This window comes from Erpetoichthys calabaricus, chromosome 18, assembly GCF_900747795.2.
Source record: "Erpetoichthys calabaricus chromosome 18, fErpCal1.3, whole genome shotgun sequence".
Classification (NCBI taxonomy): Eukaryota; Metazoa; Chordata; class Cladistia; order Polypteriformes; family Polypteridae; genus Erpetoichthys; species Erpetoichthys calabaricus.
In genome coordinates this window covers 4158218-4176937 of record NC_041411.2, presented here as the reverse complement: position 1 = coordinate 4176937, position 18720 = coordinate 4158218, and the positions used below count along the sequence as shown (strand labels likewise).

At 45.5% G+C, this 18720-nt stretch overlaps 1 protein-coding gene across 1 annotated transcript in view; it reads right to left on the bottom strand.

Annotated features, from left to right (window-relative positions):
- The window catches only part of slc7a4 (solute carrier family 7 member 4), a 37383-nt gene that overhangs the window by 17119 nt on the left and 1544 nt on the right, over nucleotides 1-18720 (bottom strand). The window contains exons 2-3 of the mRNA XM_028824336.2: nucleotides 11539-12627; nucleotides 4727-5394 (exon numbers count right to left, since the gene is read on the bottom strand). Coding sequence (XP_028680169.1) covers nucleotides 4727-5394; nucleotides 11539-12520 — 1650 coding nt within the window. The 5' untranslated portion in view covers nucleotides 12521-12627. The remainder of the gene's footprint in view (nucleotides 1-4726; nucleotides 5395-11538; nucleotides 12628-18720) is intronic.

Genomic DNA, 18720 nt, shown 5'->3' with positions numbered 1-18720 from the left:
ATACCTGACTTTTAAACCAGTCGTTCATAGCTTAGTGCTAATTTGTTAACAGCCTGGGAAAGGAAGCCTGGATTGATACCTCAGGCTATTGATTACTTTATGGATGGACATCTGGGACATCAATTGGGTTTTACGACCTGGGAAATGAAGGCTGAGGCGATATCAAAGAACTTTATTACCTGGGGAACAAAATTCATCCATCATATTGACAGCCAGCCAATCAGGTGCTTGGAACATTCATGTGCTGTGAAACCACGGCATGAAACTTTATAATAAATATGCCTCATTTTGAAAGAAACGTCAGCAGAAGAAGAAGAGAAACAGTGACGACGGAAGAGCGACGTCAGAGAACAAAACAAAGACACGTGTGACCAGTTTTCATCTGATCGTCAGTCAACAGCATTCTCATGAACATAGATTGCTAAATCAAACGCCGCCCTGGGACTTTCATCCTTGACATCACTGATTCCTTTCAGTAAGCTTTTTTTAAGACTATTTTATCCAGACTTTACTATCGATCTTATTTTCTATTACTTATTATTGTTCTTTAATATATAGTAACTTGTTTTCATCTTTCTATGCTTTGTCTTAATGTCTAGAGTGATTGAAGTAATACGGTAGATTTCTAAGAGCACCTGGCGTAGCTGGAGATTTTGCCATACGCTCTGTGCTGCGGGGTTTTAAGGCTGAGGGTGAGGGCGCCACTCAATAGTTAGGGACAGTATGAGAAGAAGAAGGTATTCTTGGCTGATAAATGGCCGATAGTCAAGGATACGGAGTCTTTGTATGTTTGAATATTTTCTTGGAGACCAAAAGTAACATTTAGGTCTGAGGTCTATTTAAAACATCATATGTTGTTCGTGCCGATAATAAATAAGTCTCTTGATATGCTGAGAGAGCGACAAGTTGTGTTATACTTAAAGCATTTGTGTGGTTTTTAAGTGCTAGAAGTTAGCCAACTGTGTGTGAGTCATTTGTGAATCTATGTATGTGTGTGTTATTATTTAGGGTTTGGGAGTAGACCAACCCAATAACGAACTTGATAAAGAAAAGGGTAAATAGACGATAACACAACGTCACTTCCTACACTGGCCTTTAGAGCCGCCATTTTGTCTTTCTTCAACAGTTCTGTTTTGGACTAAGTCGAGTGAACAACTCTCTAACCACTGAAATACCTTTTTGCAGCCAACAGGTCTTATCACACTCTCTCTCGCCCCTTCACCACCTAATAGTTAATGTGTGGTGAGCACACTGGTATAAAAATGGCTGCTGTTGTATCATTAAGGTGGGTACCACACATTAGTGGTGGTTTAAATGGCTCCTCACTCACTCTGAAAAGCGCTTTGAGTAGCGAGAAAAAGCACTATATAAATGTGAAGAATTATTACTAATGGTGGAGCTGTCCTCCTGCGACCCTGACTTGGATTAAGGGGGTTTCAGATTGTTATGGTTGTTCCTGCAAATTGTAAAAGTTAAACACAACATTTTCAGACTTGCTTAATCCAGTTCAGAGCTGTCAGGGTACACATCCTTAGCAAGCAACATCTGGCAGAAGGCAGCAACCAGTCCATTGTGGGTCCACCCCAGAGCAGACCCAGTTTAGAACTGCTAGTTAACGTAACAGGCCCGTCCTTGGGATGTCACCGTGCAGACATGGCGAGGATGTGCCAACACAACACAGACCATGACCAGGTGTGGGATTTCAATCCAGGAGTAGATCCATGCGTCCAGGGGACAGAGGTTCTAATCGCTGTGCCCCCCAATTGCCACAATTCTGTCTTCAGTTTAAGATTTATTTGTCACATACGGTTATTGTGAAGTCCAAGGAACTTGGGAGCTGATCTGCTCAACAGACTCCTAAGACACCTGCAGGGTTCAGCTGGAGCGGACTCCAGTAATGGTGAGCGGGTAAAGCAACTATAAAAATCGCAATCTGTAATCAACATTCTTATGACTTCCTTCTTGCTCCGATCCTGTACGGTCGGAGTCACTGCTACCTCTTTTTCTCTCTTTTGACGTTTCCATTAAAAACAATTTAATGACTCTGGATTTTGAAAAGTGAAGTAAAAAAAAAAAAAAACTCAATGGACGGCTCTGGGGGCGGCACGGTGGCGCAGTGGGTAGCGCTGCTGCCTCGCAGTTGGGAGACCTGGGGACCTGGGTTCGCTTCCCAGGTCCTCCCTGCGTGGAGTTTGCATATTCTCCCCGTGTCTGCGTGGGTTTCCTCCGGGCGCTCCGGTTTCCTCCCACAGTCCAAAGACATGCAGGTTAGGTGGATTGGCGATTCTAAATTGGCCCTAGTGTGTGCTTGGTGTGTGGGTGTGTTTGTGTGTGTCCTGCGGTGGGTTGGCACCCTGCCCAGGATTGGTTCCCTGCCTTGTGCCCTGTGTTGGCTGGGATTGGCTCCAGCAGACCCCCGTGACCCTGTGTTCGGATTCAGCGGGTTGGAAAATGGATGGATGGATGGACGGCTCTGGTTGATGTTGGAAGAAGGGGGCCATGTTTGTTTGGATGGGGTGGATGAACCTGCCCAAAATGTCCTATGTTAGCACAGACGTCACATGGAGGTCCCGTTTACGGTACAGAGTCAGCCTTTGGAGGACAGGACATCCCCTCTTCCCCCGCCATCACATTGCTTATCATACACACACACAGTAACACCCACATTTTTAATAATTTGCCCAGCACCTTCCCCAGGGGGTAGGCAGAGTACTTGCTTGACACAAATTTGCAAACTGATGAGGAGCTGGGCATGGAGGAACACAACGTAAAAACCTCCTCAGCCTTAAAGCTGAAGGCTCTAATGGAAACGTTTTATCGACAGCAGCTGGCAATATGGTGTAGTGGTTAGAACTACAGTGCAGCCAGAAAGTATTCACAGCACTTCATCACTTTTTCCACATTTTGTTACATTACAGCCTTGTTCCAAAATGGATTAAATTCATTTTTTTCCTCAGAATTCTACACACAACACCCCATAATGACAACGTGAAAAAAGTTTACTTGAGGTTTTTGCAGATTTATTAGAAATAAAAAAACTGAGAAATCCCATATCCATAAGTATTCACAGCCTTTGCTCAATACTTTGTCGATGTACCTTTGGCAGCAATTCCAGCCTCAAGTCTTGTTGAATATGATGCCACAAGCTTGGCACACCTATCCTTGGCCAGTTTCGCCCATTCCTCTTTGCAGCACCTCTCAAGCTCCATCAGGTTGGATGGGAAGCGTTGGTGCACAGCCATTTTAAGATCTCTCCAGAGATGTTCAATCGGATTCAAGTCTGGGCTCTGGCTGGGCCACTCGAGGACATTCACAGAGTTGTCCTGAAGCCACTCCTTTGATATCTTGGCTGTGTGTTTAGGGTCGTTGTCCTGCTGAAAGATGAACCATCGCCCCAGTCTGAGGTCAAGAGTGCTGTGGAGCAGGTTTTCATCCAGGATGTCTCTGTACATTGCTGCAGTCATCTTTCCCTTTATCCTGACTAGTCTCCCAGTCCCCACAGCATGATGCTGCCACCACCATGCTTCACTGTAGGGATGGTATTGGCCTGGTGATGAGCGGTGCCTGGTTTCCTCCAAACGTGACGCCTGGCATTCACACCAAAGAGTTCAATCTTTGTCTCATCAGACCAGAGAATTTTCTTTCTCATGGTCTGAGAGTCCTTCAGGTGCCTTTTGGCAAACTCCAGGCGGGCTGCCATGTGCCTTTTACCAAGGAGTGGTTTCCGTCTGGCCACTCTACCATACAGGCCTGATTGGTGGATTGCTGCAGAGATGGTTGTCCTTCTGGAAGGTTCTCCTCTCTCCACAGAAGACCTCTGGAGCTCTGGCAGAGTGACCATCAGGTTCTTGGTCACCTCCCTGACTAAGGCCCTTCACCCCCGATCACTCAGTTTAGATGGCCGGACAGCTCTAGTGGTTTCGAACTTCTTCCACTTACGGATGATGGAGGCCACTGTGCTCATTGGGACCTTCAAAGCAGCAGAAATTTTTCTGTAACCTTCCCCAGATTTGTGCCTCGAGACAATCCTGTCTCGGAGGTCTACAGACAATTCCTTTGACTTCATGCTTGGTTTGTGCTCTGACATGAACTGTCAACTGTGGGACCTTCTATAGACAGGTGTGTGCCTTTCCAAATCATGTCCAGTCAACTGAATTTACCACAGGTGGACTCCAATGAAGCTGCAGAAACATCTCAAGGATGATCAGGGGAAACAGGATGCACCTGAGCTCAATTTGGAGCTTCATGGCAAAGGCTGTGAATACTTATGGACATGTGCTTTCTCAGTTTATTAATTTTTAATAAATTTGCAAAAACCTCAAGTAAACTTTTTTCACGTTGTCATTATGGGGTGTTGTGTGTAGAATTCTGAGGAAAAAAATTAATTGAATCCATTTTGGAATAAGGCTGTAACATAACAAAATGTGGAAAAAGTGATGCACTGTGAAAACTTTCTGGATGCACTGTATTCAAACCCTGAGGCAGTGGGTTCAAATCCCACTACAGACACTGTGAGACCCTAAGCCTGTGCTCTGACTGCAAAAACCAAAAGAAATGCAACCAAGGTATCACACATGTAAAGGCGTCAGCCAAATGAGTAAATGGAAATGTCACTGACAAGGCTTCGGCGTTTCATTTTCTAGGCAGGCCACCCCACCCAAAAATACTAAACCCCGATATCTGCCACTCAGTCTCCTACACAAAGAGATCATCATAGAGGGCCTACCTGAAAGGTCTTGAGGTTTGGCTGCTGCTCGTGGACCCAAATAAAGAAAAGGCTGGCCAGAAAGCCAGACGCAGACAAAATGGTCAGCAGAATGAAACTCCAGGAAGGCAGGTGAAGCTGCCCATTGCCAAATACAAGGACAGCACATAGACAGATGGCGCACACCATCATGGCCACCACGGAGATGGTCACCACCTCCCCTGGTTCAAAGTCTGTTAGGAATTTGAGGTAAGGTTCAAAGGCGGCCTTCAGCTGGCCGGGCTCCCTGCGCTCTTTGGCTTTCTTCTGCAGCTCCACTAGTTGAAGCTTGTCGGAAAAGGACTCGTACTCCTTGGGTTCGTCACACTCCCGAGCCGAGGGGCTGCCAGGGGGCTGGCCACTTGGGGAGCTTCGGGTTTTTTGTGCTTGGAAGCGGAGGACAATGACACTGGCTGCCACAAATGTGTAAGCCAGCAGAGTTCCTATGGAGAGGAACTGGACCAAAGCCTCGAGGTCAAAGACCAGCGCAAGGATGGCCATGAGGATCCCAAACACGATGATGGCAATGACCGGCACCTTAGTGACAGGGTTCACCCGGGCGAACACTTTGAAGAATAGGCCATCTTCCGCCATGGCGTAGACGATGCGTGGCAGGGAGAAGAGGTTGCTCAAGAGGACGGTGTTCATGGCTGAAAGAGTTAAGAAAGACCACGTTATGCAAGTTCATACATCTTCAGAACTTTTGCTCCTCATCCCACTACACATGTGCTACAGTCAGTTCTTTAGTAGACAAAGAAGATTGTGTGATCTCCATCAATCTCTTATTCTGGAGAGGTGGCAACAAGACCAGAGCATAGCTACCCCAGAAACAGACTGCATCTCCACCAGTAGACTTCCAGGTGCTACCATAATCATTTCAGCATGTCCTGGGCCGACAGTGGGGTGGACCCCAGAATCTGATCTTCTTTAAACTCTGCTCCCAAAAAGTATGGAAGAGTATTTGTGCCAAAATTAAACGCAATGCAACGTGTTAACGGCACTACGATGCAATGCATGTGCATTTGGTGCGTTTTATTCTGGCACGGTTTTATCACGTTATAATTAAAAACATATCAACATCTTATCGATTACTTTTCACCGCGGCACACAAATTCTGTATCGGTTTAAAATGCAACGCAAAAGCGCATTAAATTTTAACTCGTGTCCGTGGATTGCATCTCATAACTAAAAGCAAAACAAAATGCATTACATTTCACTTAGTGGCCGCTCTGCGTGTATTGCATTTCGATTCATGACCACATGGCGGTAGTCTTGACAAAACTAAATGTAACCAAAGGGCCAAAGTGGCGTCAAAAGATGGGGCAGGAGGCGTCAACAGTTGAGGTAGGAGACGTTTCAGGGGTGTTTTCTGTTCTTAGTTTCCACTGACCTGGTAAAGGGTTAATGGAAGTGCCTAACGGATGTAAGGTTTGGAGAGCCTTCTCAGTTGCGAGTTTCCTCCGATTCCACTTTGGTGTGGTAAAGAAAAATCACATCAACGTCTATGAAAAGAAATCTGATGGGCGTTCTAGATCAGTGGTCCGGGAGCAGGTGCCGCGAGGTCTGTGGGCTGACTTAGCCATCTTTCTTAGAATGATATTGTTCCCGATAAACATAGAGTGCCCTGTCTGACGTTCTTGCAGACTATAACACCTTCAACTTCTACACTGCATCCATCCTGCTCTGATCCTGTTTTTCTCTTTATCAACATTTCTTCCAACTCACAGTCCCCCTTTCGCACTCTCCTTCAGCACTTGGGACTCTGTTCTTAAATCCACCTTCACGTATTACCTCAAGAGCCATCGCCCTACCACCAGTAATCGGTTAATTCCATCTTCAAATCTCTCTATTATGAAAAAAATATCTTGGGAAGAGAGACGACACGTGATTTTCTCAGAGAGACGCTTTCACGTCCCATTAGACGCGACTACTTTGTGCCAAGAGATTTAACCACACCCGGGGCCGGAAATAAAAGACAAAGAGTAGATGACAAAGTAGAACATCATAAAGAATTCAAAAATGTTGGCACGATACACGTGTAGAGCAGGTTAGAGATAATGGAAGTAAGAAAATTCGGAAGTCTCAAAAAAAGGATAGGAAAGATCGCAGTAGCGCAAAGAAACGGAAATTATTACTCGGTGAAATAACGGAACAGCGAAAAGAGATCAAATATATTGTTCAGATTTAAACTTTAAGTCGGAAACCTGTAGATCGTCTAATTCGTGTTGCTATCAGGGAAAAAAAAGTAGTGTTTCTTCCCAATTAAACGGCGTATACACGAGAATTAAAAGATTTGGTTGTTTGGTGAAAGTGAAATCCCACGAGAGAAAATTTCAAGCTCCACAGACAAAACTTTATGCAAAGAGATTTCAAAAAGTCCCACCCACATCTAAAACATTTACAACCGCGCACACAGTTCAATCATTTCTCATTTGTGTGAATGCTACTGTCAGACACAGTTCGTGTAGAGAGAAAGAAACGATATTCACTCACGGACAGTTATACGTTGCATTGTCATGATGTGATTCCAAACACGGAATCAAAATTCAATGCGATATTGACGAAAAGCGAAAAGAGATCGAATATATGGACACAGGTGACATGACAGAAGGATGTAGATATTGTTCAGATTTAAACTTGTAGATCGTCTAATTCGTGTTACCAGCGAGAATTAAAAGATTCCAAAAACGTTGTTGCGGTATGAAGTCCTGTGAGACGGAGACTTTGAACATGAGATCATTTCAAGTCACGCCATAATTACAACTATTCTCAAACAAGACCACGGTCATCTAACCTCAGTCATGTGAATGATAGTAAAGATCACATTAGCGCAAACAAACGGAAATTATAACTCGGTTAAGTAACAAAACAGCGAAAACAGATTGAATATATTGTTCGGATTTAAACTTGAAGTCGGAGACTTGTAGATGGTCTAATTCGTGTTGCCAGCAGGGAAAAGTCGTGTTTCCTCTCAATGAAGAGGGGTATTTCACAACAATTAAAAGATTTGTTATTTGGTGAAAGTGAAATCCCGTGAGACAAGAGTTTATGCAAAGAGATTTTGAAAAGTCTCGCCCACATGTAAAACATTTACAAGTGTGAATGCTATTGTCAGACACAGAGAAAGAAACGATATTCACTCACAGGCAGTTATACATTACGTTGTCACGATGCAAGTCCAAACACGGAATCAAAATTCAATTGACGAAAAGTGAAAAGAGATCGACTATATGGACACAGGTGACATGACAGAAGTATGTAGATATTGTTCGGATTTAAACTTGTAGATCGTCTAGTTCGTGCTGCCATCAGAGAATAGTAGTGTTTCTTCCCAATGAAGAGGCCTATCCGTGACAATTAAAAGATTTGTTGTTAGGTGAAAGTGAATTCCACAATCCCGAGCAGCAGAGACGCAAAGTTGCTGGCGAGCGAAGCAAGCAGGGGACAAAGCCCCCTAGTCCTAATCGTGGAACACTGGCGAAAATCTGGGAAATTGAAGCTTAATCCCAGCCGGGTTGAAGGTTAGCCGTGTAGTGCCCACCTTCCTTCCAGGTGAGCAGGGTCAAGCACCGGGTAGGCAAGAGCTTCAAATAGTGACTCGGACCTGAGAAGAGACGCCAGATGAGAGGTGGAGACCTGCAGGGAAAACTGGCAGAAACAGCCAGCGAGATATCTCATGGAGTAACAGTATGAAAAGTAGAGCAGGAGGAGTAGTACGAGTTTGACAGTGCTCAGTCTGGGAGGAGTGTTGTCGTCTTTCTTAGGGAAACGTCCGGAGTCATAACAGCAGGAGTAGTACGGGTGGTGCTCTCTAATAAATATTCCGGTTCAGGCCCACTAATTCACTATTTGAGTCTGTGAGCGGACTCTTCTCTTTGTCCCATTATGGTATTTTTCACAAGTATGTGTGTTCGGTCAGCGAATTGGCAAATAAACTTTATGAGGAAAAACAGAGAGATGCATGTAAAAAAAAAAAACAAAATAAAACAAAACAAAACAAAAAAAAGTAGAAAGCAAAATGAAATCGAAACCCAATACGAGAGACAATAATCACGGTCGAGAAAACTAGAAGGTCAAAACCAAAAGTACACGTGAGGAAAGGAACACAAAGATAAACTTTTGATTTGGTTTTCAGGTGAGGATTTGAAGTAATAGCCGTCCTTTTATCTCATTGTGTCGATTATGCCTGGTAGACCACAGCCCTAGAAACGCTGGAAGTGGGCGCAACGACGGAAATGAACAATGGTGACATCTGAGGAACCAAAATCATACCAAATTATAACAAAAAAAAAAAAAAAGATAATTGTAAAGTGAAATTTAAGGTAAGAAGTGGCTATTGAATTTGACAAAGTGGTCCGTGGGCATGGACATCGGGGGCAGTGCCTCTGGATTGGCAAACTGGGGTGGTGTTTCCTCTTTTTAAGAAGGGTGACTGGAGGATGTGCTCCAACTATAGGGGTATCACACTCCTCAGCCTCCCCGGTAAGGTCTATGCAGGGGTGCTGGAGAAGAGAGTTCGGTCGATGGTCAAATCTTGGATTCAAGAGGAACAATGCGGATTCCATCCCAGCCGTGGAACACTGGACCAGCTCTACACCCTGGCCAGGATCCTGGTGGGGGCATGGGAGTTTGCCCAACCAGTCCACATGTGTTTTGTGGATTTGGAGAAGGCATTCGACCGTGTCCCTCCAAGCATCCTGTGGGGTGTGCTCCAAGGGTACGGGGTACAAGGCTCATTGTTACGAGCCATCCAGTCCCTGTACAGGAGGAGCAGGAATTTGGTCCGCATTGCCGGTAATAAGTTGGACTCCACCAGGGCTGCCCTTTGTCACCGATTCTGTTCATAAGTTTTATGGACAGAATTTCTAGGCGCAGCCAAGGAGTGGAGGGGGTCTTGTTCGGTGACCTCAGAATCTCGTCTCTGCTATTTGTGGATGACATGGTTCTCTTGGCTTCATCGGACAGTGACCAGCTCTTACTGGAGTGGTTCACAGCCGGGGATGAGAGTCAGCACCTCTAAATCTGAGGCCATGGTTCTCTGCCGGAAAAGGGTGGAATGCTCTCTCCGGGTTGGGAGCACAGTGCTGCCTCAAGTGGAGGAGTTCAAGTATCTCGGGGTCTTGTTCTCGAGTGAGGGAAGAATGGAGCGGGAGGTCAACAGACAGATCGGCATCCACAGTAATGCGAGCTCTGCAGCGGTCCGTCGTGATGAAGAGAGAGCTGAGCCAAAATGAGAGGCTGTCGATTTACCAGTCGATCTACGTTCCTACCCTCACTTATGGCCACGAGCTTTGGGTAGTGACCGAAAGAGCAAGATCACGGATACAAGCGGCCGAAATGAGTTTTCTCCGCAGGGTGGCTGGACTTTCCATTAGAGATAGGGTGAGAAGTTCAGTTATCCGGGAGAGACTCGGAGTAGAGCATTGAGAGGAGTCAGTTGAGGTGGTTCGGGCATCTGGTTAGGATGCCCCCTGGACGCCTCCCTGGGGAGTGTTCCGGGCATGTCCCACTGGGAGAAGGCCACCCAGGACACGCTGGAGGGATTTTATCTCCCGGCTGGCCTTGGAACGTCTCAGGGTCCTCCACAGAGGAGCTGGAGGAGGTGGCCGGGGAGAGGGAGGTCTGGGCTTCCCTGCTTAGGCTGCTGCCCCCGCGACCCGACCTCGGATAAGCGGTGGATAATGGATGGATGGATGGATGGATGGATGGATGGTCCGTGGGCTAAAGCAGTGTTTCTCAAACACTGGGTTGTAATCCACCTTTGGGTCACAGGCTGCTATTGTTAATTATGGTGTTGGGTCGCGATGGGTCACACCGTGTTTCTGCACCAATGATCCCGCTCGATTCAGGAAGTGGGACTCCCCTTCCACTCTCTGATAATCCCATTCGATTTGCCCAGGGGGGCTGCCCTTCCACTCTCTGTCAAATCGCGATTGAATCACCAAGGGAGGACAGACCCTCCATTCTCTGACAATCATGATCGATTCACCAAGGGGTGGGGGGGTGTCCAACTCCCTTGGTGGAGGTGCTAAGACACTTGGGGAAAGTTTGGGTCATGGCACCAAAAAGGTTGAGAAACACTGGTCTAAAACACTTTGGAAACCGCTGAAGATAACCTAAGGGATTCCCCAGTGACTGAGATGACGTCCTCTGTATTCATCCATCCATCCATCCATTTTCCAACCCGCTGAATCCAAACAGGGTCACGGGGGTCTGCTGGAGCCAATCCCAGCCAACACAGGGCACAAGGCAGGGAACCAATCCCGGGCAGGGTGCCAACCCACCGCAGTCCTCTGTATTATGGTAGTGAAAAGCATCAAGAATATTTTAGGAGTAACCAGGAGAAGAGGCGCTGAATGGATGGAAAAAACAGACAGAAACCATGAAGAATTCTTACACACCGTTACCAAAGTCAAGAATCAAGCAGAAGTCGAAAAACAGGAAACGCCGTAGAAAAAGTGTTTTTAATCCACATGAGAACGAGCGACCAAAAGTGTTTTGACATCCGTAACCTCGGACAGCAAGTACTTCCTTTGATGGCCTTTGAAAACCGTCAATTTGCTAAACAAAGGTTACGACTAATGAGTACACATCTTTATCAACACAATGATGGGGAAAACAAAATGGCTGCAATAAAGGAAAATGGTCCAAAAACAGTTGAAATAAATTAACATAACCAAAAGGAAGGCTCAGACTTGTGAAAATGTAACTAATAAAACACCAAAACTTAAACATATTCATAGGTTCAAACAGATTTTTTTTTGTCCACCACTAAGGTAACATGTAGAACTTACCACAGATGGAGCCGATGGCCACAATGAAGCCTGCCCAGCTATAGCCTCGCCGGTAGAAGGCATCTGACAGAGCAGACTCGGGGTCCAGGGAGTGCCAGGGCACAATCAGGGTCAGCACGGTGGACACCAGGATGTAGGCGGAGGCAGCCAGGGCCAAGGAGATGGCTGTTGCTATGGGCACTGCTTTCTGAGGATTCTTGGCCTCTTCGCTGGATGCTGAGATCACATCAAACCCGACAAACGCATAGAAGCAGGTGGCAGTGCCCGCCAGGATCCCAGACATGCCATACGGTGCAAAGCCCCCTTGCGCCTTGCTCCAATTGGCAGGTTCGGCTAGGATGAATCCGAAGATGAGGATGAAAAGGATGATGGCCAGGCTGATGGCCGAGAACAAGTGGTTGAGCCAGGAGGACACTTTGGCGCCAAATGAAATAAAAGCAGTGGCTACCAAAAGTATGCCAGCTGCCAAAAGATCGGGGTAATGGGCAATGAAAGGGGCGTTCCACTGGATGATGTGTGTCTCCGTGAAATTTTTAATAGAGTGATTAAAAATGGAGTCCAAGTAGCCGCTCCAGGCTCTGGCCACAGCGGCTCCACCAATCATGTACTCCAAAATGACATTCCAACCAATCAGGAAAGCCCATATCTCTCCAACAGAAACGTATGTAAACATGTAGGCGGAGCCAGTCCTTGGCACCCGAGCCCCAAACTCCGCATAGCAGAAAGCAGCAAGCAGAGAAGCCAGGCCAGCGATGAGGAACGAAATCACCACAGCTGGTCCCGCCGTCTGTTTGGCCACCGTGCCCGTCAGCACGTACAACCCCGAGCCCACCATGCCCCCCACCCCCAGCAGGGCCAGATCCACAGTCGTCAGGCATCTCTTCAGGGAGGTCTCCATCATATCATCTTGCAGAGTTTTGACCCTGTTCAACTTCTGGCAGAACCGGAAAAGGGGGGCACAGTTCCTCAGTCGGCTGACCATCGTGGCAAGGTGGTGCAGGTAGCAGGGGCTGCAGGTGGGTAACCGGAGAAAAAAACAGCTAAGGGGAAGTTCTCCAGTGGTCCATGGTCACGTGGGGGCATGGGATGCTGTACAAGATAGGGAAAGAAAAAAGAAAAATATTAATATCATAGATTAAGTAAATGTAATGCTACCTCCTCATGTGCACGTAAATGCACTGAAGCCAACTGGGGGGGGGGGGTGTTTTCATTCTCTAGCACAGTGTTTCTTAATTTAGGAGCTGGCATCCATATTTAGTCACGCAGAGTCGTGAATGGGAAAGGGGCGCCATGCCTTGCGATGAGGTGAAAGCGCACCCGGGATGGCGATTCTGCTAAGGGGGCTAAACCACGAGTGTAAATTCTCCAAGGGGGACAACGCCCCCCCCCAAACCAAGATGACAATCAGCAGCGTTTCCTCAAAAAGATCTGCCCCGTCCAAAACCTCTCATCCCTGACCCAGGACTACGATTGGTGGCGATTCAATAAGGGGGATGGATCCTCTGGATGACACTCGGTGACAATTGGGAACAAAATTGGGACACAAGGAAAAAAAAAAAGAACCACTGCAGTAGCACAGATTTCTCTACCTTTTTTATGTCGTGACCCACGTGGAGTTGGGATACATCTGGTGAATCAAAGACAGGTTTTAGGGGATTGGGGTCGCATCACCAAACGTTTCTACAGAGATCTTTAGAAATCCCTTTTCATTTTCACCCTTTAGCGACGCCTTGTGTCTGAAATAAGAAATACGCGTCATGTCACGCACATTCTGTACGCTAAGAACGGCGCAGTCTAAGTGTGCACTTGAGCTACGGCAGGTGTTTTCTGTAGAAAAAGAAATGGAAAAAAATATTTAAAAATGAAAATTCAGTCTCTCTTTTGCAATTTCATTTTCCAAGCCAACACACACGAATGCTGCAAACTTAAAAGATAAAATGAAATAACAGAATTTGCGGTTTCATTTTCAGCCTAAATAACAACGAAGCTGCAAAAATGAAAAGTAAGACGCAAATAAGCACTGGCGCCACCTGCTGACCGCTGAATTGTCATTTTCCCGTTATATTTTCATTTCAACACACAAATAGCGCGGGTCAATGGGCGGGGCTTCACGCCTCGTTTTCCCACAATTCTTTGTACGTAGCTGTAGTCACTTCGATCGAGTCCTTCTCACTTCGACTGTTCTTAAGTTCTTCTACCCTGAAGGAGCCTGAGCTGCCACGAATGCGTGCATATTGTAATGTGTTCAGTTAGCCGATAAGAGGTGTCATTTTGGTTCATTTGTTATTGCGTCCACAATGGCTAACACGGTACAACACCCAACTACTATATTTATAAACAAAAAGAGATCATTCCAAAATATACGTCATTATTTTGATATCGTTGTTTCATATTATCATTATATTTGTACGTGTATGTGATCAGATAATGTAGAGCACCAGTGAGAGCTACCCGGGTGTGCCGTGCAAATAGCAGTGTAGCGCCCTCGGGTCTGAACGTGAGAGGGACAAGCTCCACTGGTGGTCGAGACGTGTCTGAGGTAGGACAGGACTCCGCAATCGCTATAGAGCACTTCAGACGTGTCTCCTGGCCAAGAGCGGCGTTTTGGGGTGGCAAGTGGTGTGACCGCCCTAGGCCCGGCGTCTAAGGGGGCTCCGCTTTTGAGGTCCACGTGTCCCGTTCGAGCAGATTTGTCAAGTTATATTCTCCGGTTATATTTTGATAAAGTCCGCGTGTTATCTTGCAAAAATTTAGCTTAATACTGTAATGAGAAAATCCGGTGTATGTTAACATTATTTTAGTCTATAAATCCACGCATACCGGTAACAGCGTTTGACGTAACCGGCCCCGCACACCCTTAAGGCCGCCTCTGCTCCTGGCCCATCTAATTGGGTGTGTGGGCGCCAAGAAGTCTCACAGGGCCAGCGAATAACGGGCATACGGTACAAGTGGCCTCTGAAGCACAGAGTGTCGGGCACAGGGACGAAGCAGCTGGGAAGATGCCACAAAAGCGCTTACTGAGTGCTGTGTCGTCAAACGCTAATCTTTCTGTTTTACCGGCTTCTCCAGTGGCCCCGCCCCTTCGGACAGTTGAGCACGTGATGAGATTCAATGCTATTAACTTATTTGGCTGACGCCTGTAATCAAGCGCATGCTCCCAATCTCCTCCTGCTTTTTTATCCAAGGCGACTTACAACATTTATGATAGAATTGGTTACATTTCTTTTTTTGGTTTTCCAATTGGAGCACAGGCAGGTCAAGTCACACATATAATCTGAATTTCCCATTGGGATTAATAAAGTATCTATCTATCTATCTATAATGTGTTTATGGTTTATAAAATAGAAACATACCAAGGCACACCACTTAGTTACGGAAAGTGTGCAGCCACAGACAAAAGATTAGGAAGCACTTCTGGAGAGGGGGGTAAATTATTTACTTTTACATTAAAAAAAATCAAATCGTCTCGTTTCCACTGGGAAAGGCGCTATATAAATGTATTATTATTATTATGACGCAATAAAGGCTAATTTATGTCATTTTAAATTTTGTAATTAAATAGCACATTAAATTACTTAAGGGGTGCAAATATGCGTGGTCTTCGGATTTTATGAGACGTTTTACTGTGTAGCTCGCAGTACGCTGGTGAAAAAAAAAAAATGACCGAAATCACGTGACTTAAACCTGGTCGAAGGGAGAAGTCGATCGAAGTGCAGCTACGAAGGACAAAGAATTGTGGGAAATCGAGGTGCAAAGCCCCGCCCAATGACACGCGCTATTTGTATGTTGAGAACTTTTTTTCATTTTCCACTTTTGCATTTTCATGTTTTCAGAACTTGGACATGAAAATGCAAAAGTGGAAAATGAAAACGTAAAGTGGAAAAAGAAAATGCCAGTGAGCAGCAGGTGGCGCCAGCGCTTATTTACGTTTTACTTTTCGTTTCTGCAGCTTCATTCCTGCTCTGGCTGCAAAATGAAATTGCAAATGGTGTTATTTCATTTTGTCTTTTGTTTTTGCAGTCTAGACCTTAAAAATGAAATTGCAAAAAAGAGATTGCGTTTTCATTTTTTTTTATTTTCATTTCCTTTTTTGCAGAAAATACCCCCCCCATACGTGTGCGCGCTGTCCCGGGACGGCTCACGCCTTGCGCTCAGTGTTGATAGAATTGACAGCAGCACCGCAGGACCCTCAGAATAGATTCCAAGGCTTTCCCTAACTATATAATCAATCTGACGAATGTTCAGTTTTAATTTTTGTTACGTGAAATAACATTGGGTATTTTTTTTCTTTTACATTTTCACTAAAAGGGTGCCGTCGTCCTCAGCGCCATGTGAATGATTTAAACCCGGGCTTTACAGTTTAAGGCCATTTGGTATTTCCTCCTTTTTTATTAACTGTCTGCTACTCAGCTCAGGGTGAGTTACAGGGCGTGCAGTTAAAGGTTTTTCCTTCCCCTTTCATTGAGGGTTCTGCCCTTATTACGTGCAGTGAGCTAAACCGGCCAGGCCTTTAAATTATTGAGGAGTGCCGCTCTAGGCAACGGGCACGTGCACGAGTACGAGTACGCGCTTCTCTGCGCTGGGATGAAAGGGACGCGCACAGGTCAGGTCAGGAGAGACTGAAAGGGTCGTTGTGTCGCACACGAACAAATCAGGCGTCCGAGGGTGCGTGGGGGTTCCTCCCGCATGTACAAAGAACGGCAGGTTGTGTTGATTGGCGGATTTGAAGTGGGCATGGGAGTGGGCAATGCGATGGCCATCGAAGGGGTCCGAGTTTAACTAACTGACTTAAAACTATCAGTCGAGAGGAGTCCCCTTAAGAATTTAGGGCACTGATTTTAGTATCACATTAAAAAAAAACCTTTGGACCCCCCCATGCTGTCCTCATCTGTGCAGGGTTCAGTGTTCTCCCTTTGCAGAGGTGTCTTACCTCCACAAGATAGCCATACCAACACAATTTTCAAAGTCTACTTAATCCTAAGCATGGTTGGCTCACCTTGGGGCTGGAGCCTCTCCCAGCAAGCCTAGGGGGCAAGGCAGGAACAGGCCCCTGGACAACTTGCATGTCTTTGGATTATGAGCGTAAACCAACAGAGACCCAATACAGAATTGATTATGGAGAGGGATGCAAAAAGTCCTGGAGAAACTGACCCATGTTCTTGTTCAAGTTACTAAAAGAGGTGAAAGAAAGAAAGAAAGAAAGAAAGAAAGAAAGAAAGAAGCCTGGCGGGCAGGCACTTCCACCTGAGCCATGCAGCTTGCCCCACTTTTGCTGCTTGTCCATCCCACCCCACCCTTCACAACCGGTGGCTCGCACTGGCTTTTCTGGTTTTTCCAGTTACTTGAACTCCCGGGGCTCCTAAGGAATTCCGACGCCTTCATTCGGTTGTAAGGCACTTCAACGAGTTCTCAATAATTTGAACCAACTTGCAGACTGAAGTATAAAATCAAACGTGACCCTTCAAACTGGATACACGGTGGATCAGAAGAGGGAACACGTCAGGTCGGGGATGGATTGAGGTTTAACAGTGTGAGCCCAAAAAGGCCTTGGGGACAACTGAAAGAGTGGAAGTGTCCGGTGTTTCTCCATCACTGGGTCACGAGTTGCCGCTGTGTATAATGGAAGTGGGTGGCAGCTCTGACGATCATGCTCATTCCCTTACACTGCAATGTTCACGCTTATTTCACCAGTGGGAGCCCCCCATTCACTCTCACGGACACGCTGAGATCACCAAAGGGGAGAAACCCCCAACAACTGAGGGGGACCCTCCCACACCTTGGTGGGTCTTGAAGACACTTAAATGAAAAAAGTGGGTTGCAACACCAGAAGAGTTTGAGAAACACTGGTAAAGTCGATGGCATGGTAGGTAGGGGTCACTTTAACTTGTACATTTTATATGCAGTATTTTCTGCTCTTGTTTGCAAACAGGTGTATAAGAGAGATATATGCATTGCATTTGTCATTTCAACAGATGGTGCATAACAAACATTTTTTTAAATTAAGGCCACAGTTAATAAAAATATGTTAAAAATCAACAAATGCGATAATTACATCCAACCTACCCTAAGCAACTCTCTCCTGTGCGATGCCTGTCCTTAAAAACATTCTGTATGACGTCAGTTGTGACGAGTTTAGCTTGAGAGGGGTCACTTTAACTTGTACATTTTGTATGCAGTATTTTCTGTTCCTGTTTGCAAACAGACCCTCAGCAGTCAGTCTGAGTACAACAGTGGTGCTGTGGCTCTGCTTTTGGATATTATTGTACTAAATGGTGTATAAGAGAGACCTATGCATTGCATTTGTCATTCCAACAGATGGCACATCACAAACACTAATACCGCTTTTATGAATCCCATACTAAATGGCACATAACAGACATATGCAGCACATTTGACATTCCAACAGTTGGTGCATCACAAACATTTCTACTAATAAAATGCATTGCATTTGTCATTTCAACAGATGGTGCATCAAAAATATTCCCTACTTCAACAAACCCCATTCCAAATGGCGTGTAACAGAGACACATGCATTGCATTTGTATTTCCAACAGAGGGTGCATCACAAACATTTGTAAAAATGCATTGGATTTGTCATTCCAGCAGATTGCACATCAAAAACATTACCCCTACTTTAACAAATCCCATACCAAATGGCGTGTAACAGAGACACATGCATTGCATTTGTATTTCCAACAGAGGGTGTGTCACAAACATTTGTAGTGAAGCATTATATTACTATAAATGTTTCTAATGCGCCATTTATTACTAAATGCATTACAAAATACATTCCAACAGATGGTGTACGACAAACCTTAACACTGAAGTCTATGTTTATTATTCACATTTTGCCCCAACTTAGATGGCAGCACAGCTTGTTTATGTATATATTTTCAGTATATAGAAAGTAAACGCTTTAATGAGATTTAAGGACTCAATGTGTTTATAGCATTAGGTTGCAGCTTGTTTGGCCCACATGCACGGTGTTGGTCTTGATGCCTGAAAATGAACAGATTTTGGAGATCTGTATATTTAACACCACGAAGGTAAAACTGATAAGTTGATCTGCCGGTATTTTAAATAAAAGTAAATAAAAAATTGAAGGAAGAGGGGAGTTTCTTATGGAAGGCCAACTCCATGGTTTTGGGTGTGGGATGACAACAAGCTTGTACAGAAGCGATG